Below are 26,221 nucleotides of genomic sequence, written 5' to 3'. Positions count from 1 at the left end.
CCAAAACAGTGGGGGTGAGGAAAAATGCACACTCTCTTATAACCTTTAGTCCAGTGATTAGGGTGCTCACCTGGGCTGTAGGAGACCCCCTAACTCTGCCTGCTCAAGAGAAGGGATTAAAACTGGGATCTCCCATCTCTCAGGTAAATGCTCTGGCCTTAGTAGAGTGGGGGACATCAGGCCCGGCCTCTTTCTATGGCCCCGCCCTTGCTCCGCCTCTTCTGCTTGTGGCCCCACCCCTCTCCATGGCCTTGTCCCCTGCTCCACCTCTTCCCCCCTGAGGCCTTGCCCCCTGCTCCTCCTCTTGCTTCTGTAGCCCCACCCCTCTATGTGGTCCCACCCCACTCTGTAGCCCCCACTCCCTGCTTCTCCTCTTCCTCCATGGCTTCACCCCCCCCTTCATGGTCTCCACCCTCTGCCCCTCTTCTTCCCCCGAAGTCCCACCCCCATGCCACCTGAGCTAGGCCGTGATCAGAACTCCCCGTGGAGCCTGAGTTGCTGTGGGATGCCCTGGACCCTCAACCTGCCCTGGTCAGGGGGTCCAAAGAGACATCCCTGGCTCTTGTCCCCATCCCAGCCCCATTTTAAAATCCCTTTACCGTCACTGATGGAGAGGGACTGGGACTGGAGGTTTTCCACATCCTGGATGAGTACCCTAAGCACTGGCTGAAAGCTAGAAGGGGCCTTTTCTTTCAGCTGTTCTACATAGAGCTCAGTGGCCTCTGAGCCTACCTACCACATTGGGCCCCACAGACAAAATAGGCTGTTGTCCCTGGCTCCTAGCTCACACGGGGGCTTAGGTGGGAGGGAGGTAGTGGTGTGCCTGCCCAGAGGTAGAAACTTAGGCCCTTGGTGCCTACATTTTTTCAGTGAAAGTCCCTGAGCTGAGACACCTCCATTCAGGTGGCAGCCAGGAAGGGGGTTTTGTGGATCCCAATGATGCCTAAAACTGGGAGTTAGGTGCCTTGGTCTGAGTTTGTAGATTGGGGCCAGAACTCCCTGGGCACGCAGCTTGCTGGTGTGACAGACCAAGGGATTTCTGAGCCAGGAAACTGCCTGCACCAAAATGGCTGATGGAATTCAATGCTGATAGACGCAAAGTACTGCACATGGGAAAACATTATCCCAGCGAAATTTGGGGGTCCAAATTCACTGTTGCCACTCAAGAGACAGACCTTGGAGTCATTGTAGATAGTTCTCTGACATAGGGTTGCGAACCCTCCAGGATTTTCCAGGAGTCTCCAGAAACTAAAGTTTCATCTTTAATTAAAGATTATGTCATGTGATGAAATCTCCAGGAATACATCCAACCAAAATGGTCAACTCTACTCTGAAAACTTCTGCTCCGTGTACAGCGGCAGTCAAAAAAGCGAACAGAATGTTAGGAACCCTGGGGGGCGGGGATGGGATTTGGACATTGATAAAATATGAACATTTATTACCTGCTTCTGTAAGGCAGTCTCTCCACCCTGCAATCAATAAAAAGAAATGAGAACTCCTCTGAACAAACATTAAATTAGCAAGCAGCAATATTATACAGAATGAAATGTGGGGAGTGGAAAGGGGGAAACAGAAGTAAATCTGGTCAAAAATGTGTTTGAAAATTTTTCCTGCAAAGAATATTTAATTGAAATGGTAAATTTTGGAGGAAAAATGATGATTCTTAGGGGGGTGAAAAACTTTTTTCTGTGGTGAAATGTTAAAAAAAAAAAAATGTAAATCAACATTTAGAAAGGAGAGAATTCGTGTTTCATTTCAAATTAAAATATCATTTTTCAGATAATTTTTCCCGTTTAAACAAACAAAACCTTACTTTGTGCCTAAATGTCAATTTGAAATGATAAATTTTCATTTTTTAGAACTTTTTGGTTCCATTATTATTTTTTTTAAATATTTTGACGTTTTGGGGGGAAACTAATTTTCAAAGAGCAAAATGTCCAGCACATCTTCCAAACACCTCTAGTTATAAATTCTAGTAAAAAGTTACCCTGAAATAATGTCAGAAATACGTATACAGCACATGAGCAGTTCTCTTTCAAAGGCTACACGTTTAATAGAGAATTTACAGAAATGTCCAGTAACTAATATTTATTTCTATATTATCATCATACTTAACCTGGAGATACACTAAAGCTATCTTTAAAAACAAACAAGCAAAACAAATAACCCCTTTTATTAAAGGTCTAATGCTTCGCTCAGTGATGTCCATGGCAAATCCTCAATTGTATCCTATGGACCCAATTCCAAATCTCACGAGACAGAAGGGAAAGACCCTGGCTTTGTATCCAACCCACCTGGAGAAGATCTGAACCCATGATGATTATTTCCAAAGATTTGAAATAACAACAGGACATAAAGTTACTAATATTAATATTTTGATAACATACTTTAAGCATTTATTGTATCTTTGATTTCTAGAAATATAAACTTCCCATCTTCAGTGCTTCATGTCCTTACTAGAAAGTAAAGGTTTAGACACGTGCAAAACGTTGACATGCGCTTACGTGCCAATTGCCTTCAATGAGACAAAAAAAACCCATGCCTAAAGATATGCACGTGCTTAAGGGCTGCCCTAAATAGGGTGACACTTAAATACTTGTATAAAACTTTCCTGAATCAGGGCCTTAGATTTTCCCTTCATTGTATATGTTAAATCTCATGCCTTTATTATATCAGATTTTCAGTACCAAGATTAAGGCTGATGGGTCATTTCTATTCAACCTTCCTGGTTTTAGTCACATATAAAACTCTTCTTAAAAAAAAGTTTCCTTTCAATGTGAAATTCCACATATTTAATATTAACCCACCCCACAACACCTTTTAAAAATTAAATTAAAAACCAAATGACACATTAAAAAAAACAACACTCCAAACAAGCAACCAACCCCCACCGCACCCCCAAACAAGGGTACGGTGTGCAAAAGATTGTGAAAGAAGAGGGAATAACACTTACTACGTTCTGCAGCCTTCTTCTCTAAAAAAAAATAAGCAGAAATAAATACACTATTATTACATTTCTTTCCCCCAGTGATACACAGTAAAAAGACTATGCCCTTTATGGTCAAAATTTACCAATGGCTCTTCAAACCTCCCCCAGGGACTGCACTGGGGTACGCTAGCAGAGTGGCCAAACAAGCAGTCTGTGTGTTCACTGCATGCAAGGTAAAGTGACTCTGCTCTGAATGCAAATAGGCATATGCAAAAGATGGGGCAGACCCAGAATGGGGTCCCAGATCTCTTGGCTCCAGGCCCCACAGTGAAAATGGTCGTTGTTTGGGTTCCTGATTTTAACATGCCCAGCATGACACACCCTGAGCCTGATTTTCAGAGGAGCTCAGCATGTACAGTAACCTTTGACTCCTGCTGGAACTGGGATTCCTCTGATCTTAAAACCAGGCTCCAGGAGTCTCAGGGTGTATCTTCATTGCAGAGTTAACTTGAATGATTGGCACTTGGGTCTGAGCATCTAGGTTAGCCTGGACCAGGTTTGTGGCCGCTCTGCGAACACATACTCAGAAAGTTACTGTGTCTTCACTACTGTTGCATTCACCATTGTGCAGTACTAGGACTTCTGGGGACATATCCCAGGGTTCTTTGGGCTATCCTAAGCGGAGCTATTCTACGATTCTTTTCCAGTGATTTTTGGGAGAACTTGTCTGTCCTTCTGGGCACCCAGGGGAATTATGGGGAGGAACTGGAGGACCATCAGAATTCTAGTGATTTAGCCTGAGCCCTCACTGGAATACCGGCCTGACTGAAAGCACAGCCCCAGCTGTGTGAGCTAGCCTGGGTGGAAAGGACCACTGAACTCAGGCCAGAGGGTTGTGTGTGTGAATGGAAGATGGGGCTTCGAGCAACACCTGAATGAAAGCCAGGGCTAATTCTGGAGTCAAGACATACCCTTGGATTCATTACACAAAAAAACAGATGCAATTCAAATCAGTGATGACGTGACAATTTGGGCCTTATCTGTGTTGCATATTTCCACTTTATACAACTGTATTTTGGTTCTGAACACTAGATCTCAGCTGCGAAGTGCAATAAGCTAAATTTTAAGTTTCTCCTTTGTTTTGTTCCTAAGAAATGGTAAAAGAAAAAAAATGGAGCTTGGATGAACATTCCCATATTTAGGATGCTGTAAATTGGGAATCCTTTGTTCAAATCACTTCCAATTTTGCAGAACAGAAGTTACCACAGCTCTAGGGCAATAATTTTTTTGTGCTGATATCACTGTTTTGTGATTTTAGAGAGGGGAACAAAAGCAGACTTTGCAACCATTTGAAAATAAAGTAACAACCTTAACTATGGAGTCATCACCATCACCGCATAACATTAAAACATCTATTTATTTAGAGAACGTCTCTTTATACTTTACTTCCTTATTGAATGGATTACCTTTTGTTTTCAAGAGATAAATTAAGAGGCCAATAAAAAAGAACTGAATAACCAGGATCGTGCACAGAATGGCGATCCAGGGAGATTTCTTCGGGAAAAAAAGTTCTGGAAAAAAAAATTGAACTGGCATTACTTTGGAAGCAAGGACAAAGGTCAAATGGTTTTTATTACAAATATATACATGTACAGCAGAATTTGGGTGAGATGATACATCAGAGCTGGCCCTGTTTACACTATTAAAGTGATCAGAAACTGACTTAAAAATGGTTCTAACTAAGATTATTTTAATAGTGATATACAGGATAAGTGAGTAAGTGGGCTTGGCTTGATTCACTTCTGAGATATTGTTCAATGCTGTGATCTCACATATAATAATTAATTATAGTTGAAGTGAACAGTTTTTCACAAACAACCCATAAGATAAAAATTACCCACACAGAAAAAAAAAAAACTTTTCTGAAGTGAAGAATTCAGACACATATCAATGGTTTGGGTCTGTTTTACCTTTTATAAAATAAAAATAGTTTAAAAGATTTAACTATCTTACTTGCAGAGCAGCTGAGGGAATAGCTGACCACAGGTATGGCCAGCTCAATCAGGGTCCAGCTGGCCCTGATAAGAGGAGTGGGGGCAGGAGCTGGAGGAGTCTGAGGGGGAAGGACCTGGCTTCCTGGGAGCATAGGGCACCTGGAGCAGAGCAGTGCCGGGGAAGCGCAAGAGGAGTTGGAGATCTCCACCCTGGCAACTCCCCAAGCTGAGGCCTTGGTAAAAGCCTAAGCAGGTACTGGGGCTGCAGAGGTGCAGCCCAGGGAGAGGCAGAGGGTCCAACCACCTTGCCGATGATGAGTGGCCATTACAGACTGCAGTTTGTCCCAGAGAAAGGGGGCTAGATGACAACTGGCAGTAGCCACTGAGGCAAGGTGGGAATAGGAGGAAGACCCAGTGTGGGGCAGCACCCCATGGTAAGAAGCACCGGGGTCCAGGAGGGACATGGGGCCTACGGCAGGCTAGCAGAGGGTGCGCCGAGAGCTGGAATTGAGCTAATTCCCGAGGTAACCAGCAGGAGGTGCTGTGGTGGTGAGTGTTCACTCTGTTAAGTCTCCATTTTGCCAAAAAGCCAGTCTGCCTCACCTACTGCTCCTTGCACAGACTGGAAATGCCGCTCTACCTGCCATAATCACAGTGTGTCAGTGGCCCCCACCTTCCAGACACATATGCACTCTTAGTGAATCCACACCACACAATCTGTGTAGGCTGTTTGCATTGATCAAACCTGAATGCACCGTTAATATAGTCTTACAAGTTCTTCTCCTTGGATTGAGAACCCTGTTCAGTCTTTCAAGACATGCTTTAATGTCACTGAAGGGCCAAAATCCAAGTGCTGTTTATGTAAAAACCTGATACAGGCTCTCATGACCCTTTAAATATCTGTTTAATGCCTCTTACCTGTAAAGGGTTAAGAAGTTCACCTAGCATAGCTGACACCTGACCAGAGGAACCAATGAGGGAACAAGATGTTTCAAAAGGAAGGAGGGAAGTTTCCTTTGCTTAAAGGCAGTTTCAGTTTCAGCTGGAGTGAAAAAGATCAAGGAACCAGCCTCTTATCAGAGTAGTAAGTTTTAGAAAGGAATAAATAGGTTTATTTTCTATTGTAACTTGTCTTTGTGCAATTAGGGGAATTATCAAATTGGGTATTCTTGTGTGTATTAAGGTTTTTGCCCAGGGGAACATCCTGTGTTTTTAAATCTGTTGTCTGTGAGATTAGCTGGTATGCTGTCTTCCAGAGGGGTTTTGTTTTGTTTTTTTTTTTGCTTGACATTTTCCCCTGCTCTGCCCAAGCTATCTTTGTTTGTTTCGTTTTTTTTTTTTTAACACCCTCTCAGACAGCTTGTAACTTTCTTTGTTACTGTAAATGGACTCAGAATAAGAAACAAGAAAAACTGATTTGTGACTTGTCTTTTGCAAACTGTTAATTACCCTCCAGCTAAGCCCAGCTGGAAATCCTTTCTAACAAAGCCTTGTTAGAAAAACTTTATCTGTTTGCCTTCAGGGTCTCTCTCCTTCACTGCTTCTCCAGCATCTCAAAGGAGGAAAAAAAAAAAAAAAAAAAAAAATCTGGCTCGGTTCCTTTAAAATCCCTCCGCTGCTCACCATGTCATGAGTCTCACCCCCACTCTGAACTTTAGGGTACAGATGTGGGGACCTGCATGAACACCTCTAAGCTTAACTACCAACTTACTCGCAGCCACCAGATTTCTGAGTACCTGGAAAACTCTTTCACGCCAAAACCTTCCCCTCCCTGGGTAGCCTTGAGAGACTCCTCCACCAATTCCCTGGTGAGTCCAGATCCAATTCCCTTGGATCAAAAAAAAAAACCACACCAGGGAAAAAAACCAATCAGGTTCTTAAAAAGAATGCTTTTAATTAAATAAAAGAAAGGTAAAAGAAAGGGGAAAAAACCCACCTTCTGGGAGACAGCATACCAGCTAATCTCACAGACAACAGATTTAAAAACACAGGATGTTCCCCTGGGCAAAAACCTTAATACACACAAGAATATCCAATTTGATAATTCCCCTAATTGCACAAAGACAAGTTACAAAAGAAAATAAACATAAACCTATTTATTCCTTTCTAAAACTTACTACTTGATAAGAGGCTGATTCCTTGATCTTTTTCACTGCGGCTGAAACTGAAAACTGACTCTAAGCAAAGGAAACTTCTCTCCTTCCTTTTGAAACATCTTGTTCCCTCATTGGTTCCTCTGGTCAGGTGTCAGCTAGGCTAGGTGAACTTCTTAACCCTTCACAGGCAAAAGAGGCATTAACCCTTAACTATCCGTTTATGACACAGGCTATGTCAGCTCTTTTTACAGGCCCAAAGTCCAGAGTTTGGCTGAGAGGCCCAGAAAACAGTGAACAATATTAGCTAAGACAAGCAGAACAAACAAGAGACAACCTTGCCTGTTACTAAAATAGGCATGGTCAGCAGAACGCCAGATGGGGAGCAGTAATTGGCACTCTTATCTGAAGCTGCAAACAGACCAAAGGAATGAAAGGGGACCTGTGTCTGGGTCAGTATATATTCCTGTGGTAAACATCTGTCTCAAATCTGGACTTAGAGTTCAACATCTGAGTGTTTACTGTGAACCTCCCCCAAGCTTATACCCAGCTTGGATCTTATCTCGCTGCCACCAACCAGGATTATTTAGGGTTCCTAGTTACCCCAAGTCACCCCAACCTTTCCTTGGGGGACCCCCAAGACCCAGAACCCCTGGGTCTCCCTATCTCCAAACGCGTGGGGAAAACAAGCTCCTCCCCTTGTCTCCTCGTATCTGCTCCCCAGCTTCCCTCCCTGGTGAGCCTGGCGATGCAGTACTTAATTCCTTGAAGGCACAACAAGAGGAATCACCCTCCCCCTGAGGCGATGCATTCAATCTAGTAAAGCTAATATAAAGAGATTTTCCACCTCCCTTCCTGTAAGCCTCACCAGAGAAAAACCAAAAACCTCAACCAGGTTTTAAAAAGAAACTTTATATAAAAAGAAAGAAAATGCAGAAAATATAACCCACTGCATTAAGATGTCAATACAGGCTCTTGCTTATAAGAATTATGAATAACCAGTCTGATTCAAAAGATAGCCAAATTAAACCAGTCCAGCACAGTACAACACACATGTAAATACAACACAAAGCATATAACAGCCTATTTGCCTTGTTGCCTTTGTACTCACACTTTGTAGGAGAATGTTAGAAAGAAATTGGAGTTAGCAGGAAAGGTGTTTCCTCCATAGCCGGGAGAAACAAAAGACCCCGAGTACACAATTCCCGCCCCTGACTTTTAAAAAAAATCCAACTCTCTGATTGGTCCTCTGGTCAGGTGTTTGATTCCCTTTGTTCACCCTTTACAGGTAAAAGAAACATTAACCCTTAGCTATCTACTTATGACAATTCCTCTGCAAGAGAAGGTTGCCATGCTCTCCCTACATGCCAACCTGAGTTTATGGAAGAGGTTCAAGCATGTCAGTGTGAGATATGACCTCCTCCCTCCCAGATACCAGTGTCTGCCTTTAGAAACACAAATGAGCAACATGAAAGACAATTTCTATTGCCATGTACTTTTCAATGTCTTTTTCCTTTGTTCAACAGGTACATACCTGGGGATTAATCAGAATGGCTACTTCATTCCTATGATCCCAAATCAGAATTCAACATATATATTTTATACTAATGCACTTTATACATTGTTTAAAGAAAAGACACCTGTGTACTAACTGTATGTTACTTGTTAACCTGAAACCATAGGAGGAGACATTATGTAATCTTTAGACTACTGGCTACTGTGCTTATCTTGTCTTGCTGCTAGACCTATATAGGGGCTCAGGACCACCCACCCTGTCACTTCCCTCCGCCCATGAAAAATCTATATAGTCCATTGTAATCAATTGTCTGGCAGTGCCTCTGAGCCTGATAAGCAAAGTGACAGTCTGCTGGTGCTATGTGTAATAAACCCAGGTGCTTGATTCTAGACAGCGTACATTTTGTTCCTTCAGTCATTAGCTTTGTGCTGTAGTTTCTTTGGCAGGGAGCTGTGGCAAAGAGCCAGAGAGTTCACCCTCTGCCTTAATCTAAGGAGAGAATTATTAGAGCAGAGCTGCTCCCAGGAAACAAGGCAGTAGTGGTGTCTGAGCTGAAATTTCTGACAGAGGGTTTCACCTGCATGCTGTTTGTGACCATCTCACTTCGAGGATGTATGTATGTAGCATAAATAAAACATGCTGCACTCAGAATATCACCAAGGTAGAGTCTGGGTGATCTCTCCTCCAATGGGGAGCAAACCTGTGAGGCTGTGGGGAGACAACAGCTTGGGAAGGAATTAGGCACAATAAGAACATAAGAACGGCCAGACTGGGTCAGACCAAAGGTCCATCTAGCCCAGCATCCTGTCTTCTGACAGTGGCCAATGCCAGGTGCCCCAGCGGGAATGAACAGAACAAGTGATCATCAAATGATCCATCCCTTGTCGCCCATTCCCAGCTTCTGGCAAACAGAGGCTAGGGACACCATCCCTGTCCCTCCTGGCCTATCATTGATGGACCTGTCCTTCATGAATTTATCAAGTTCTTTTTTGAACCGTGTTATAGTCTTGGCCTTCACAACATCCTCTGTTTGAATATTTATGTATCATTCAATCACTATTCATTTGCATACATGATAATGCTTAGCAGCTGTTTCTAAGGTAGTTTTCATTGATATAGACACATTTTAACATTGTTAGCCAATTGCGGGTGTGTGCGTGTTGGTGGTCACATTGTGGTTTGGACGGCAACTGACCTGCTATATAAATTCTTGATTCCTTTTCTTGTTTGAGGAGAGTGCTCCTAATGGAACAGGAGATGTTCTGGTTTGAGGTTTCTGTTATGATTATAGAAGTTTCTGTTTCAAACAGGCCATTAGCCTCTTGGAATGTTCTTTTAGACAGCAACGGTACATGTTGTCCGGTGAGACCCCTCCAGAAAACCTCAGGCTCTGGGTACCACCCGGCCGACTGGCACATCACTCGGATCCCTCCATCCTGATAACCCTCAACAGAGAGGAGAGGAGCAGCACCTAGAGCTAGAGGAGAGTGGAATAAAATTGTTTCAATTTTATATTGTGCCGTGGTGTTGTAGCCATGTCGGTTGCAGGATATTAGACAAGGCGGGCGAGGTAATAGCTTTTATTGTACCAATTTCCATTGTGGAGAGAGACAACCTTTTGAGCTTACACAGAGCTCTTCAAGTCTGGGAAACTAACCGAGAGTGTCACAGGTAAATACAAGATGGAACACTCTGAGTTAGGCTCCCAGACCTGAAGGAGAGCTCTGTGTAAACTAGAAAGCTTGGCTCTCTCCCTGATAGAAGATGGTCGAGTAAGAGATATTACCTGGCCCAACTTATCTCTTTAACATTAGAACTTATATCAATATTCAGCATAAGGAGCAAGTATTTAAACCTTCAGCACAACAAATGCATGGGAATGCTCAACAGAAGCAGAACCGAAAGTCATCAAGTGACTAGGGAAGAAGCTCAGATTGAAGCAAGAAACCAACAAAGATGCAAGGCAGCGGTGAAGGCCCTCTGTGCCACATGGCATAAAGTGCATAAGTCAAGTTAGTCATAAAAAGGCACCTGTCTGGCTTAGGGGGACAGTGTTAGAACAGGAGAAGACAGCTGCAGCCATCTCTGCACTGACGTTCCGGGTGTGCATGGCAGCTCAGGTAGATGGATCAGCACTAAATATGCTCTAGCTGGCTCGGTAAAAGTAAAAGCGAGGATGCCACAACATGGGCTTCACTGCCAGCTGCTACAGCGGGTATGTTCCCAGGGTGGTGAAAGCTGCTCTGAAGCCCACTTCTAGTTTTAGCGAGCTAGCTACAGGACGGTTAGTGTGGGCATATCTACATGAGGTACTATCCACACCCCTCGCTGCAATGCAGGCAGCCCCTTAGTTTCATCCACTGTTGCTGACAGATGCTCAGGATGTGCTGAGAGAGCAGTGAACAAACACCTGCTTTTGGATGGTGACAAACTAATGGGAGCATTAGTTATTGATGGCCACTCTTTTGAAAGAGTAGGGTGCCAGGCAGAGACGACCCATGCCTGCCAATAGTGGGAGAGCAGAATGAGGGCAGCCGGCTTCAGCAGTGTTACTGAGCATGATCAGTCTGTGTGAGCATGCTCGGTGCAAGCCAAGTAGCAGATTGGGGGGGGGGAGGGGGATGCGACCTCACATGCCCCACCCCGCACACGTTGTCTCTGATGCCAGTCCCTCTTCCACAAAGAGATCAGACCTCTCTTCATATCGGGCGTCTTAGGATATTCACAATCTTATCCATCAATGCACATTTTCAAATCCAATTATAGAGGGTAAATTGCTGAGAAAGTGCTGAGGAGACATCTACAGTCACATCACGATTTCACAATTTCCCAAGATCTGTAGCAGCTGAGCATGAGACCGGAGATGGAAAAATAGTGTTGGTATCTGTGGCTGAATCTCTTTTAATGATGTTATTCGGGAAGGCACCCTGCAGATTTCAATAGATCTCTCAGTGGCCTTTATGATCAGGGACCACAGCTGATCTCTGCTGCTTCTCATGGGTAAACTGGTTCCTATAGTGTAGTTCAATCATCTTCTTCCTGCCTAATGAAAGCAGCCTATGCCAGCAGTTCTCAACCTTTTTCTCTCTGAGCCCCCCCCAACAACATGCTATAAAAACTCCACAGGCCACCTCTGCCACACCAACTGTTTTTCTGCATATAAAAGCCAGGGCCAGCATTAGTGGGTAGGTAGCAGGGCAATTGCCTGGGGCCCCACACCACTTGGGGCCACATGAAGCTCATTTGCTCAGGCTTTAGATTCAGCCCCATGCAGTGGGACTTCAGCTTTCTGCCCCGGGCCCCAGCAAATCTAATGCCAGCCCCATTTGGCGACCCCTCCCCGAAATCTGTTTGCAGCCCCCCAAGGAGTCCTGGGGCCCTGTTTGAGAACCACTGACCTAGACAATTAAACTCTTTTCACCTCACCTGACTCGAGGCATGAACCAAAGTCTACTGAAGATATTACAGCCAGCTTCAAAGACATTGGAAAACCTCCAGTTGATTGCTATGGACTTTAGATCAGGCCCTCACCATGTACATAAAAGCAGTGGACCTGACTGTGATATGAGATATTTTGATTAAGAGATGCACCATTACTTTGCTTTTTACATCCGTCTGCACATCTTTTCAGTGAATGATTATTCGGTTGTCTCTCTGCTGTCTCAGTTTCTGACAGTATTTGGGACATTGAGAGAACACTGGGTCTGGCTGAATAAGTGAAAGGCTAACACAATGTTGATTGACCTGGAGAAGTCTTTGGAGGAACTGGGCCTTGTGGTGTGAGGTTCATGCTGGGCTCCTTTGCTGTCCCCGGGGTCTCAGGATATAGCAACTATCTCATGGCTAGCCACCCAGGAGGATGCACCTCTTCCTCTCTTAGGTGAGCCCAAAAAGAGTAGGAAAAACACCTTAAATTTAGAAACACATGCCAAAAGCTTCCAGGTTATTGGGTACTGAGCTGCAAATGAGAAAAAAAAAACAACCAACAATCAAATGCTACTGCTAAAGGAAATACAAGCACAAGCTACTGACCTGCCACCTCCAGTTCCATATGGGCATCTTTATAAAAGGAAGTCGACTCAAAATAGCACGTGTATCGTCCCTCATCCATGGGTCTGATATTATGTAACCTCAAGGCAACACTTCCATTTCTGATGCCGTCTTTCAGAAACTCTGTCCTTCCTGTATATTCTGGTATCTGATATTCAGTCTGATCCTTTCCATCACGATAGCGATGCACAAAGAAAGAGTAATCGGACCGGGACCAACTCACCTCCATGTTCTCAGCATTCATTGGGGGAGACAAGTGACAGGATAACACAATGTCCTCACCCACAATAGCAGTGACAGGTTGATCTGGTCCGATGACTGTGAACTGGGCTGTGAAACATGTCATGACACAAGGAAAATAAACTTTAACAAATTGAGAATATCATACTGCTTCTGCATAAATTAATGGTACACCTACATCTTGAACACTGCATACAGATGTGGTCACCCTATCTCAAAAAAGATATATTGGAATTGGAAAAGTACAGAAAAAGGAAACAAAAATTATTAGGAGTATGGAACAGCTTCCATATGAGGAGAGATTAATAAGACTGGGACTTTTCAGCTTGGAAAAGGGACAACTAAGTGTGGATATGATAGAGGTCTATAAAATGATGACTAGTGTGGAGAAAGTAAATAAGGAAGTGTTCTTTACTCCTCATAACACAAAACTAGGGGTCATCAAATGAAGTTAATAGGCAGCAGGTTTAAAACAAACAAAAGGAAGTATTCCTTCACACAACACACAGTCAACCTGTGGAACTCTTTGCCAGAGGATTTGTGAAGGCCAAGACTATAACAAGGTTCAAAAAGAAACTAGATAAATTCATGGAGGATAGCCACTGATGGATCTATTAGCCAAGATGAAGCTAGGACACCATCCCAGCCTCTGCTTGCCAGAGGCTGGGAGTGGGAGGCAGGGGATGGATTACTTGGTGATTGCTTGTGCTCTTCATTCCCTCTGGGGCATTCGGCATTGGCCACTGTTGGAAGACAGGATACTGGGCTGGATGGACCTTTGGTTTGACCCATCATGGTCATTCTTATGGTGACCAATAAAAAAATATAAATGGTTACATTTGATCAGAGCTGGCCTCATATTTATTATGAAGGCACTTGGTTCCTGATTCAAGCAGAATTTTCAGTCCTTTCTGAAATCTTCATACTGTAGAACCTCAGAGTTACGAACACCAGATTTACGAACTGACCAGTCAACCACACACCCCATTTGGAACCAGTACACAAATCAGGCAGGAGACACCAGACAAAATAGGCAGCAAATACAGTACAGTGCTATGTTAAACAAACTACTATTAAAAAAAGGGGAAAATTTACAAAAAAAAATCTGACAAGGTACAGAAACTGCTTCTGTATTTGTTTCATTTAAATTAAGATGGTTAAAAGCAGCATTTTTCTTCTACATAGTAAAGTTTCAAAGCAATGTTAAGTCAATGTTCAGCTATAAAGTTTTGAAAGAACCACCATAATGTTTTGTTCAGAGTTATGAACAACTTCCATTCCCCAGGTGTTCGCAACTCTGAGCTTCTCCTGTACATAGTCAGCTTGGAAATGGCAATGTCGCTTTAGGGCCTGGTGCTAATTTGTGCTCATTTTCTCAAGAGGTTTCCTAGTTTCATCTCCCTCACAATGACCTGTCCTTAAAAATCTAACCTAGTTGTAAAATGCCTTTTCTGCAGAGACAGAGAAAAAAATAGGAAGGAAAATCCACTCAAAGCTTATTCCACTGGGTTTCAAGCTTTAAAACCAAAATATTAAAATGATGTTTGTTTTTGACTCTGCAATGTGAGCCAAGTGTGGTTTGCAGTCACTTGACAGCATCGAGCAGACTCAGCAAACTCAGCTGGCCCTCAGGAACTGGTGGTAAATGCACTGTGGACATTCCTCAACTTGGTTGGTAGCTGCACTCATGAGACAGCAGCAGATGATGTGGAGGAGGTGGGTGTCCATCTACTTATATTTCCTCCCCAGGCTATGGTATCTGTACTCCAGAGGAGCATGAATGAATTGTCAGCTAGGTAAGTATTACTGTCCTCATTTTCCAAATGGGCAAAGAGAGGCTCCGAGAGACTGGTTTAGAAAATATTTGATGGAATTTCATTGTTCTGTCGGGGGACCTAGATACTCTCATCGCTGTAATTCCAATTGTTCTGTGCTGGAATGGTTTTGATTCTGTCTTTGAAGTTGCTGTACTTGTAGGGAAAATATGCAGTACAGGTTAAAGAAAAGCTGGTCATTCTTTTAACTCATCCAAGGGGTGAAAAACTGAAGGGGGCAGACTTAAAGATAACAATGGCCATACTGGGTCAAACCAATGATCCATCTAGCCCAGTGTCCTGTCTTCCAACAGCGGCCAATGACAGATACCCCAGAGGGAATGAACAAGAACAGGTAATCATTAAGTGATCCATGCCCTGCTGCCCACTCCCAACCTCTGGCTAGTAGCCATTGATGGACCTGTCCTCCATGAACTTATCTAGTTTTGTTTTGTTTTGTTTTTTAAACCCTGTTAGTGTTTTAAGGTTGTGTGATGATGTTGTATGCAGGGCTTTGGAGCGGAGGCCAGAGCTGGAGCACGGAGCAGTGGAGCTGCACGTTTTTGCCCGGAGCTGGAGCAGAACCGGAGCACAGAAAATCTTGACTGCTCCAGTTTTTTGTTTTTCATTTTGGATTGAAAATGAATGATATTTAGCAAGAAAGTCTAAAGGTGCCAAAAAAAGTTTCAGATTGTATAACAATTGATACTAACATCTACTTTACCACTTTATGTAATATGTCACAGTTATTCTCACTTCGGTTGAAATAAAGATTTAGTGTACAGATACAAAATTACACAGTTTTTTGGAGATATGTTTTATTAACGAATCAGATAATTATCAGACATTCGGCAACACTGCAGACTGCTTCCACCCTTGTGCCAAGGTTAGGCGAGTACGTACTCGCGTAGATTAGATAGTTAAATTAGTATGTGTTGATACTTCTTTTGTAAGGGTTGATCAGAGACACGCTCAATGCTGTGATTATGGAAAAGTGTGATGCAAGACGCAACACTTAAGATATCACAAACAGGTATATTGCAAAAACAATGTTTTAGTTTATTGATATATTAAGATATTGCAAGAGATATTAACCACTTAAGCTCATTTCTCACATGGGCTCCTGTTACCGTTACATTTGTTCATTTGTACATGCTCCCATATCACTCTGGTGGACTTATTTTATGTCATCTGTTCAATGGTCTTTTGGTAGCGTTGCCTGTAATTTTAAATTTACTGAAAAAGTCACATGCAGCAGGCATATAAATATACAGTAAACGTGTAGCATAAATTAGGAGTGATTTTTGTGATATATCCAAAGCAATTGGAAAATGTCCAACACAACTTTGGGGGTGAATCCTTAGGGCATTTTAAGAAACAATGTTTTTGTGAACACTTGTCCTAAAATTCTTCCTAAGAGAACTATAGTCCCTTCAAGGAGGTGATGAAAAGTTAATTCCTGATTAATATCTCAAAAACACTTTAATATAAAGTAATGAAATTATGTCTGTATCTTAGCATTAATTATCCAAAATTATTTAAATCATAGGCATCCCGAACTGGTGGTGGGTCATTTTTATTTCATATTTCAAGAAAGGCTTGTCGTCGACTGACTCTGGCTACAAGCGGTAATATTATGTCCCATAATAAAAGTTAATAATTTTTGGTTATTATTTATTATTACGTTTAAAATTTATGGTTCCAAAGTTGAAAAGTAAAATTGTTTGTATCATTCTAAGTATCTAAGCAGATTAGAATTTTTATATAGTTTTCTCGGAAATGGTTAATTATACAAAATAAAGTAAGACTACCATTTTAATGCATGTTTTAGCATTAAATAATATTCCAGGGTTGTATCTGTTAAATAGTCGAAGATTTAAAAAATATTCAATAAAATTGGCCCAGTCCCCACAGTTCACGATGCCTGTAGTTTAAATAAAATTATTTGAATGATGTTGTACGATAGAACGTTGGAAATAAAGTTTAACGGGAAAGCGGATTCAAATTGCAAGCACAGTCCTTTTAGTAAAGGGAGCAAATTTTTGGAAATATGTTTTTCCTTCATCAGGCTGGAAACATTATACAAAACAGAACCTGTTATTTGCTCTATCTATCTTATATAATCTATTCAGGCTGATGAAGCAAAAAATATATTTCCAAATATTTGCTCTCTTTACTAAAAGGACTGTCCTTGCAATTTGAATCTGCTTTCCCGTTAAACGACAGGTTTCAGGGTAGTAGCCGTGTTAGTCTGTATCCGCAAAAAGAACAGGAATACTTGTGGCACCTTAGAGACTAACACATTTATTTCAGCATGAAAGCTCATGCTGAAATAAATCTGTTAGTCTCTAAGGTGCCACAAGTACTCCTGTTCTTTTTCCCATTAAAATTTATTTTCAACCTTGTAACATGTAGCCTCATTACTTCCCAACAATTAATGTTGCAGAACAGCGATAGTACATACCAATGGTACAGCACATACCAAATTTCATTGCTATATCTATATTAAAACATTTCTGAGATACTACATTAAAAACTTGGAAAATATTTTGAATATTTTTACCACAAAATTTCATAAGAAAACACTTAATATAAATTTTTATTTATAAATTGCAAGTATGTATATTAGAATACTTCTTACATCATTAAATCTGCAAGAAACATGTTAAAATATTAAAATATATTTTAATAATAATTGTTTAAAAAGAAAATGCAATCATTTTTGTCCAGAAAATCCAAAATAAATTCGAAGTAGTTTAAAATACCATAAGCAGCTATATTATAAAAAAAATGTAATGTTTTTGTTCATTGCTTTTCGAAGATCATAACAAGAAATATTTGGATGCGGTAGCAGCACAAGAAGATTTGGCCATGGCTTCATGAAATCTGCCCCCCATGATTGACAGCCAATTTATGGAAAATGATCTCAATGACGTCTTTACTTTTGAATTTGAAAAGCCTGGGCTTTTGGGAAAAGCAAAGAAGAAATCGGTAATGTGCAAGGTGGAAAAGGAAGTGAGTGGCGAGCTCAAACCATGTAGCTTCAAGACAGGTGAAGCAAGTGCCGTGAAAAGTTTTTCAACCTTTGGTGGCATGTAAAATGTAACCATCCTGAAAACTATGCAGCTCTGGTTACAAAAAAGGATGAGGAAGATGAGGCAAAACAGAAAGCCGACACGGCTAAATGACATTCATCTGGCTCTTTGAAAACTCCCAGAGAAAAGATTTTTTGCAGAGCTTCATCTGAAAAGAAACCCAAAAAAATTGAGCCAAAAAAACTTGACTCATATTTGAAGTCCTCAAAGTTTACAGTCACCATGGATGCCAATACTTTTCATAAAGGGCTGATGGAAATGGTTTGCTTGAGTTCAACACTGCTCACTACCTTCAGGCTAAAGAACAAAGGATTCCAAAGAATTGCAGGTGAAATGAGTCGGCAGCTTGGCATTTCAACAGGGCATGATGTGGTTCATCATTTAGTTGTCAGCATAGCTGAGTCTGGTCATGAAGAGCTCAAGAAAGCTTTGGAGCAAAAATTGTGCTACCTGAAAATGTATGTGGCAATCTGTGGAAACAGAAATTTCCTTGCAATCAATGCTCAGTACTATGAAGAAGGAAAAGATAAAGCTGTGGTAAAAATCTTGGACATAATCGACACTGAAGGGTGTCACAATTCTTTGTGAAGAAATAAAAACTATTTTAGAAAAATTTAGGATCAGTGAATTGAAAGTGCTGAGTATCTGCGTTGACAATGCATCAAACATGACGTGTGCCATCAAAAATTTCAGTGAGGACAATGAAACAATTTCTACCTCTGAGAACAGGTATGTGGACAGAACTGAAGCTATTTTGCCTGATGAAGGAACTAAAGGAATGGATGAAATCAAACAACATGGATGCTGCTGTGCAATGGATTAATGACCCTAGCCTCATGCTTCCAACATGGCTTCATGAGGACAACTCAAAAGTCCAACTTATGATGTGTGGTATTCACACTCTTCAGTTGGCAATCTGGGATGGACTGAACAAAGAACATGCAAAGAAATTACTGGAAAAAATTCAACAAGCCGTTGTCAAACTATAAACTCCAAGTATTCAAAGTGCTCTGCTTGACCTACATGGGGTAACAATCATTGGATACTGTGACTTGCTGTGGTTCAACAATTGCGATGATTGATTGGCTTCTCGTTTTTCAATCTTACTGTGAACTAGAGGCTTCTGCTGGAACAAGAGAACTCAAGTTAACAAAAGCTGAATGGGACAAAGTGAAGAACCTGCAAGACCTCTTGGCAAAGGCAAGCCAAACAACTGTGAATCTTCAAGCTGTCGATCTAACCCCTGGAGTTTTAATGAAGGAATGGTGAAAACTGTCAAAATTCTTGCAAGAAAATGGTGGACAAATTGCAGAAGAAATTCTATCCTCCATGCAGAAATGTGAAGAGAAGCTTTTTGACAATATTCATTTCCTTGCTGGAGTTTATGTTTACCCACAGTATTGGATTCTTCTTACCTCAAGAGAAATACCAAAGGCAAAGGAAGGACTCCTTGATATTGCTTGATGACTTGAAAAACAAATAAACAATCTATTGCTACATTTGAACTCTGCAAAAACAGTTGAAGAAAATGAAACACAACAAAAGGAATCATCAACAAATCACATTTGCAGTTTTGGAAAGTTCACATCCTTCAGAAATAGCAGGCTGTTCTCAAACTTCTGAACTTGTTCGAGCGTCCATCCCTGAGATGTCTTCAACCATCATGGGGAAATGGAGATAATTCAAGCATCAATTCTTCAGAAGATGACAATGTCAATAAGGAATTGGATAAACAAGAAAGATGCTGGCAAGTTTCTGTGATTCATAATTGTAATGAAGCGTTATTCAAGAGAAACTTTCAGGAAGACTGCGAGGTGACAGAGTCTATTGGTAGGCTAAAAGTTAAGTCTGTTTTGAGGCCATTCACAGCTACCCACACCACATTCAGGCTGCCTATAGAATTGCTTCGAGCATGCCAACAACTCAAGCTCGTGTAGAGTGACTGTTTTTGGCTTTAAAGTTAAAGTTTATTTAAAATTATTTGCGGCAGGCTATGAAAGATGACTTGATTGCTGCAAGGATTTTTTACAGAAAGAATTATGAATGATTCTAGTTTGTATCATTGTTGATGACAATAAAAATAATGTTCTTTCAAAATTACAGTATGCACTTTTTTATTTAGTTAAAAATTAATTTGAGTCGGAGCGTGGAGTGGAGTCAGAGCAAAGCTGGAGCAGTCACTATTGGTGCCAGAGTGGAGCAATTCAAAAATTTGATTGCTCCAAATCCGTGGTTGTATGGGTATGAAGCAGCAAAATATCATTTGTTTCTTGTTGCTTTTTTTCTAATTGTGAGCTTTGGTTTAACGTTGGTAATAATTTTGCTGCAGCTGATGAATTTAAAAAAAAAAACAAACAAAAAAACCTCAGGAAAAGGTTGGTGATTTCGGTGAATATCAGAAAACCATGAAGGGAAATGGGATGGCATTTGGCACATGAATTCTTCTAGCCTTTGATCAAGTGGTAGAATTAAGTAGGCTAAAGTTATTTTTTTCCTAATACTTGCAGTGTTACTGTATAATTTTGTCCCTATATGCGCCTTAACAGCTAAGCAATGGAAAAGCAAATGAATAATATACGTAACAATGGAGGGGGGAGGAGCAGAGTGGGGAGAAATGATGAATGAGTAGTATTGCCTACCTGACACCAAGTTGTGAATCAGTAAATGAATGAAGAAAACGATGAAGCAAGGCAGAGAGATACTTCCTGTGGAGCCATGGTGGAGAGACAATAATTTCATTTTCACTGTAACTTGATGAAGACAAAACGAGAGGAAAAAAATAAACGCAGTGTGCATAATAAGGATTATGTTATAACTAAATAAATCTTGTGCAGCCCATAAACAGCTCATGGGACACTCTGATATGGTGATCCGGATTCAAATGTCCAGATGTTTTTATAGCACTGTCATCAACTGCATCTCCCCACAGTTGCTTAGCAAGGAACCTTAACAATACTCCATGCAAACCAGGAGTTAGTGAAGCACTATGGCCCACATCCACAAAGGTCTTTAGGTGCATTAATCCCAAACTTAGGTTTAGAGTCCCTGGACCGGGGGGGAACGCATTTGGTTTCCCACCTCCCAGGTAGGTGCCCCAATCATTGAGCTGCAGAATCATTTTTCTATGGCCCAATGACTGTTTGTATATTGGAAGTGGAACAGCTTCACTAGCTGAGGTTGAAAGAGCCTTACGTCAACCCAGTTGAGTGCTCAAACCACTGGATTAAAAGTTATAAGATGGATTCCTCCTCTGGCCATTTTGTGTTTGTTTTCTCCTTCTCTCTCTCTCTCTCTATAAAAATGTGTGTGTGCGCGTCCTTACTATATGTTCCACTCTATGCATCCGATGAAGTGGGCTGTAGCCCATGAATGCTTATGCTGAAATAAATTTGTTAGTCTCTAAGGTGCCACAAGTACTCCTGCTCTTTTTTCAAGAAAGACAAAAAGACTTTGCAACCTGAAATTCCAGCAAATAATTTTAATATCTTTAAGTCAAGTGAGCCAGAAGCAAGAATGAAAGAACCACCTCTTTAGAGCCAAAACCAAAATCTCCACGGAAACCCATGCCAGTGCCAGACCTTTCTAAGGTGCCAGCACCTATCCCAGTCAAAAGGAAGTGTAAAGGTTTGCAGCAAAGCTCCCTGTGACAAAGTGGGGTTTCCCCCTTGTTATGTTGTATGAGAGTCTTACTGTTCTGCATGAACACTGTGTGTACCTCAGTTTCCCTGTCTATTACACCAATGCCTAGGTGGTGGGAATAAGGGTGTGTGACTTTTGCTGAGGCCCTTAGGGGCAGGTGAAGCTGCTCCAGCTGCCTGCCCATAAGCGATGGACGCTGCCCTTCGTAACCTGAGAACCAGGAAGGGGATGCCACCAAGTGACCCTTTGCCCAGAAAGCAAGACAAAGACCAGGAGGAGGGGCAACAGGCATGTGGGAGGTCACCTGGTTGGAAGCTGAGCAGTCTGCTGTTGGGGACTTGGGGCGGGGGGGGAAAGAGTCTGAGGCATCCAGCGTGGGGTCCCCACAAGATGGACTTTGCTGAAAGTCACTGATTTCTGTGCTCACAAGATCTGTTCTATGCTATCTTCCTGTCGACTAATAAACCTTCTGTTTTACTTGCTGGCTGAGAGCCATTATTGACTGCGGAGTTCGTGTGCAGGGCTCTCTGGCTTCCCCAGGGGTCCTGTCTAGGTGAACCCGCCAAGGGGAAGTGCATGGTGTGAACAGGAATGCTGAATGCTCTGAGGTCAGACCCAGGAAGGCCACAGCCGAAGAGGCTCCTTGCCCTGGGCAGCGTGCCCTGAGGGGAGTCACACTACCCAGAGTCCAGGCTGGCTTCATACAGAGCAGTTCCAGAGTTTTGGGCCTGTGACTCTGTCACTTCCCATCCAAACTGTCTACTGTAGAAGCTGCCCAGACTTGGGAGATACCAGTTCCTCTAAAGGGAAAGGGACCCCGGATCCCCCAAAATAACTGTGAAAGAAGAGAAAGCATCAATTTCTAAGGTGAAACCATTACAATCCAGTGGTCATGTCTCTCCAATAGCCATGGTGAAGGGCAGACATTTCTAACGGATTTGCCTTCATAGGAAGAGACATTTATGAGTGACAATCCCTGGGATGTGTGTATTTAAGTTTATTTGTGTTTAATGGCAAGATACAAAATATATTTTAAAAATAGCTCTCCCAATGTTAGACAGACAATTACCAATACTATTCAATCAGGAGAAAAAAAAAAGCAAAACCCAACATCCAACAACAACAAAAAACCCCTAGAACTGACATTTTCACACCTCAGCTCCCTGAAAACCTTAGTCCACAATAATATTATAATAATGATAAATCAATACACACCTTTGCTTATTCCCCTGAGAACTTCAACTCTGCTTGAACATCTGTCTTTATGCAAACTACTTCTACTGAGGTTTTCTTTTGGGGTGGGGGAGAAAAAAAGGAGGGATTGGAAAAGAAAAAAAAATAGATGGTATGAGGACAATCAGGGTCCAGACACCCCATAGGGAGAACGGGGGTGCTGAACCCCAAGGAACAAGGAATCATTTTGTTCAGTGTTGGTACTGCACCTAGCACGATAGGTCCTGACCATGACTGGGGTTCACCGGTGCTACTACAATACAAATAGACAACAACAACAACAACTAAGAAGTAACCAAAGCTCACCTGTCTGATGGATCCCAGGCAGAAGTTTCCCAGCATTTTCACGATCTCATCGGTTCTTACAGCTTCTCTTAAATCCTCATCTCTTCTCTCCTATTGCAAGCAAATATTTCCATTTATGAGCCTGCATAATTAGTTATTTAGATTCGCTTCTCCTAGCGAATTTAATTGAAGGGTATGCTTTGATTTCCACTGAACAGAAGTGTCTCTCTCTTGATGCTCTGACCCACTCAGAAAATAAATGTGGAGAAGTAACAGGAAGAGGACAGTCATTCAGCCCTTAAAGATGCACCCACAGTTCTACTGAAAGGAAAGTTTCCATGGAGGCAGCAGGCTTATTTTCCAGGGAGCTCATATTCAGCTGATAATCCACCAGGCTTTTCCAGATATCCCTCTTCAGATGATGGTAACAGGTTTGAGGAGCCTCTTTTACTTTTCTTCAAAACCTTACTGACTCTTTTGTTTTTCAACTCTTTTTTCACCTCACTCCCAGAACAAAACCTCCCTTAGCAAACCAATAAAAACAAAATCTTGTTCCTCATCTGGCATTTATGGTGATATTTTTATTACTGCAAGGTCTAAAGATCGAAGCCCAGCCCGCATCTGTTCTCAGGCAGGAGTCAGTCTGTAACCGAAAGAAGTAACATGAGGATAGTCAACTATAGAGTGATCTTGGCATAAGACAACACAGGTTGGAACTATTTCTGTTCATATGAACTACATCTCATGTCTAACATCAGCAGTCCTCCAAATAGAGCAGCGGTCCCCAAACTTTTGAGGGCCATGCCCCTCCGTTACCTCTGTCTGCACCCCCCAGGAGCAGGACCACAGCCAGCAGCTGAGGCATGGGGCTGGGCTGCACCAAGACTGGGGGCGAGGTGGGACCAGGAGCCCAGGATGTAGCTAAGGACAGGACCGAGGCAGAGTTGGGGGCAGAGTGGGGCTAGGTGGTGCTCTCTCCCTGCCCCCTGGGGGCTGGCCTAGACCCTGCCATGCCCCCCACCCCAACTTTCCTCTATGTCCCACTAGGGGTGTGTGCCCACAGTCTTGGAACTTCTGAAATAAAGGCTACTGATCACCAGGCACAATGCAGGGATGTCTCTGGAAAACGATACAGTGAATCAGTATCCCCAACACGGCAACAAGCAGAACAATGAGGGGAAAGAACTCTTTTCAGGCTGGGGAGTTTTACTCTTCTGAGGAGACAGAATCTCATGTGTGCGCGATACATATAGAATAGCTTATCTACATATACAGAACTGTCAGGAGACACATCTGTCTTTTCTTTTCTTTTCTAAGATAGCATGTGCATCTTCTGCCGTACTCCAATTATATTTCCCCAATATAAAAAGCCCCTTTTTAATACAGGCAACCCATCTAGGTTTCATTTGCAGATTTCTGCCAGCAACAGGTGTTGAATTTATAATACACAAGTGTTACTTCCATTTACTAAAGACTCTTAAATTCTGCTCAGTCACCTAGGGCAGTGGTTCTCAGCTGAGGTTACACATACTCTTGGGGTATGCAAAGGCCTTCCACGGGGTACATCAACTCATCTAGATATTTGCCTAGTTTCACAAACAGGCTACATAAAAAGCACTAGCGAAGTCAGTGCCAACTAAAATAAACAGACAATAACTTGGTTATACTGCTCTATATACCATACGCTGAAATGTAAGCACAAGGTTTAAATTCCACATTTTATAATTATATGGCAACAATGAGAAAGGAAGCACTTTTTCAGTACTAGTGGCTGTGACATTTTTCCATTTTTATGGCTGATTCTGTAAGCAAGTCATTTTTAAATGAGGTGGGACTTGGGGGTAGGCAGGACAAATCAGCCTCCTGAAAGGGGTACAGTTGTCTGGAAAGGTTGAGAGCCACTGTCCTGGGGTTTGAAAACTAGATGGTGAGAAATTCTCATACATACTCTGCACACATGCAGAGTAATTCATTTGCTGTGTGGTCGTTAGGCTCCAGCCTACCAGGAGAAATAAACTCTTTATTGAATGTAACATTTTTTAATATAGCTTTTCATGATGGGTGCCACACACTAGCTGGGGCTGACTGTCAGAGAGACCCTCTAGGGCCCTCTCACAGCCACGATTTGATCCCCACATGTGTGCAGAAATCTGTGGGTAGAATCAGTCAACCTTAAGAAAAGTGCTTATTTTTTCAGGGGAGCAGGGGCCATATCTTAGGCTGTATCTTGGTCAAATGACCCCAGTGTTGGATCTCCAGCCGTATCCCAGTCCCCCGTAAGGCACATCATATTTCAACACAATCCAAGCATACATGCTGAGTTCAAAGTGCTAAGAAACATCATCATTTAAACAGAAAGGGCTTCTCAATTCTAACAACAGCGGAGCTGGAGTAACGCCCACAGATCCCAGCCGTGGGTGGGCCAGATCCAACCTGGGACCTCTGAAGCTAAATGCCTCAGCCTCTACCACATGAGCTAAAAGCCACAGGGCTCTTAGCCAGCCCTGTAGCACACTCATTAATGCCTAAGTGGTGTCGGTGCCACTACATGGGACAGCGCACCACACCCAGCAGCGTGGGATACACTAGCCCTGCCCTAGAATTTGCCAGCTGTCTGGTTGGCCTGAGGCTGCTCTGTTGCACAGCTGGTCTGCGCTGAGGGCAGGGGATGGACGTATCGGCTCCCTCCCACCACAGGGGGACAGGTTCTCCGCAATACACCAGAGCGACAGCACCAGTAGCTTCATCCTGGAGCCATTCCATAGGGTCAGGACTGGCGCTAGGGTTTCTCACGCCCTAGACGCATGGCCATTTCGCCGCCCCCCGCGCTGATCCCACAGCACTGGTGGAGCTGCCGCAGTCATTCTTGCGGAGGGTCCATTGGTCCGTGGCTCCAGTGGAGCTGCCGCAGGCATGCCTGCGGGAAGTCCACCAGAACCGCACGAGCAACCAACCGTCCGCAGGCATGACTGCGGCAGCGCCACCGGAGCCGCGGATCAGCGGACCCTCCATAGGCACGCCTGCAGCAGGTCAACTGGAGCCGCCTGCCGCCCCCCCCCCCCCCGGCAAAATGCTGCTCCCGAATAATCCTGGCGCCCTAGGCAATTGCCTAGGCTGCCTAAATGATAGCACTGGCCCTGCATAGGGTTCCCTGAGGCCCTGGCTGGCTCCCCCTGGACAGTTTCACTTCCCTAAGCTCAGGACCATGTTTGCTCTGGCTGCTGTGAGCAGGAAGGTGTTTCCCTCCCTGAAATGCTGAGCCGGTGGGAATAGAGAAGTGGTGACTTTTATAAAAGGTGCAGAATTGGTAACCCACACTGCTCAAAACTAACG

At 42.8% G+C, this 26,221-nt stretch overlaps 3 protein-coding genes across 6 annotated transcripts in view; 1 reads left to right on the top strand and 2 right to left on the bottom strand.

Annotated features, from left to right (window-relative positions):
- Window positions 1-26,221, top strand: part of LOC142047641 (zinc finger protein 547-like) — a 206,375-nt gene that overhangs the window by 38,419 nt on the left and 141,735 nt on the right. The gene's annotated exons all lie outside the window — the stretch shown is intronic.
- The window catches only part of LOC116827228 (uncharacterized), a 423,640-nt gene that overhangs the window by 367,257 nt on the left and 30,162 nt on the right, over window positions 1-26,221 (bottom strand). The window lies entirely within an intron of this gene.
- Window positions 1-26,221, bottom strand: part of LOC116825024 (butyrophilin subfamily 1 member A1-like) — a 28,902-nt gene that overhangs the window by 1,954 nt on the left and 727 nt on the right. Inside the window, exons 1-8 of one of the 2 annotated variants that reach the window (XM_032780707.2) lie at window positions 23,705-24,026; window positions 22,910-23,531; window positions 20,371-20,481; window positions 12,565-12,912; window positions 9,728-10,009; window positions 4,396-4,500; window positions 2,954-2,974; window positions 1,443-1,469 (exon numbers count right to left, since the gene is read on the bottom strand). In XM_032780707.2, coding sequence (XP_032636598.1) covers window positions 1,443-1,469; window positions 2,954-2,974; window positions 4,396-4,500; window positions 9,728-10,009; window positions 12,565-12,912; window positions 20,371-20,470 — 883 coding nt within the window. In that variant the 5' untranslated portion in view covers window positions 20,471-20,481; window positions 22,910-23,531; window positions 23,705-24,026. Of the gene's footprint in view, window positions 1-1,442; window positions 1,470-2,953; window positions 2,975-4,395; window positions 4,501-9,727; window positions 10,010-12,564; window positions 12,913-20,370; window positions 20,482-22,909; window positions 23,532-23,704; window positions 24,027-26,221 lie in introns of those variants that run through there. The other variant, XM_032780708.2, reaches the window with a different exon arrangement.

This window comes from Chelonoidis abingdonii, chromosome 12 (genome assembly GCF_003597395.2).
Source record: "Chelonoidis abingdonii isolate Lonesome George chromosome 12, CheloAbing_2.0, whole genome shotgun sequence".
Taxonomy (NCBI): Eukaryota; Metazoa; Chordata; order Testudines; family Testudinidae; genus Chelonoidis; species Chelonoidis abingdonii.
This window is presented reverse-complemented; position numbering and strand designations above follow the sequence as displayed.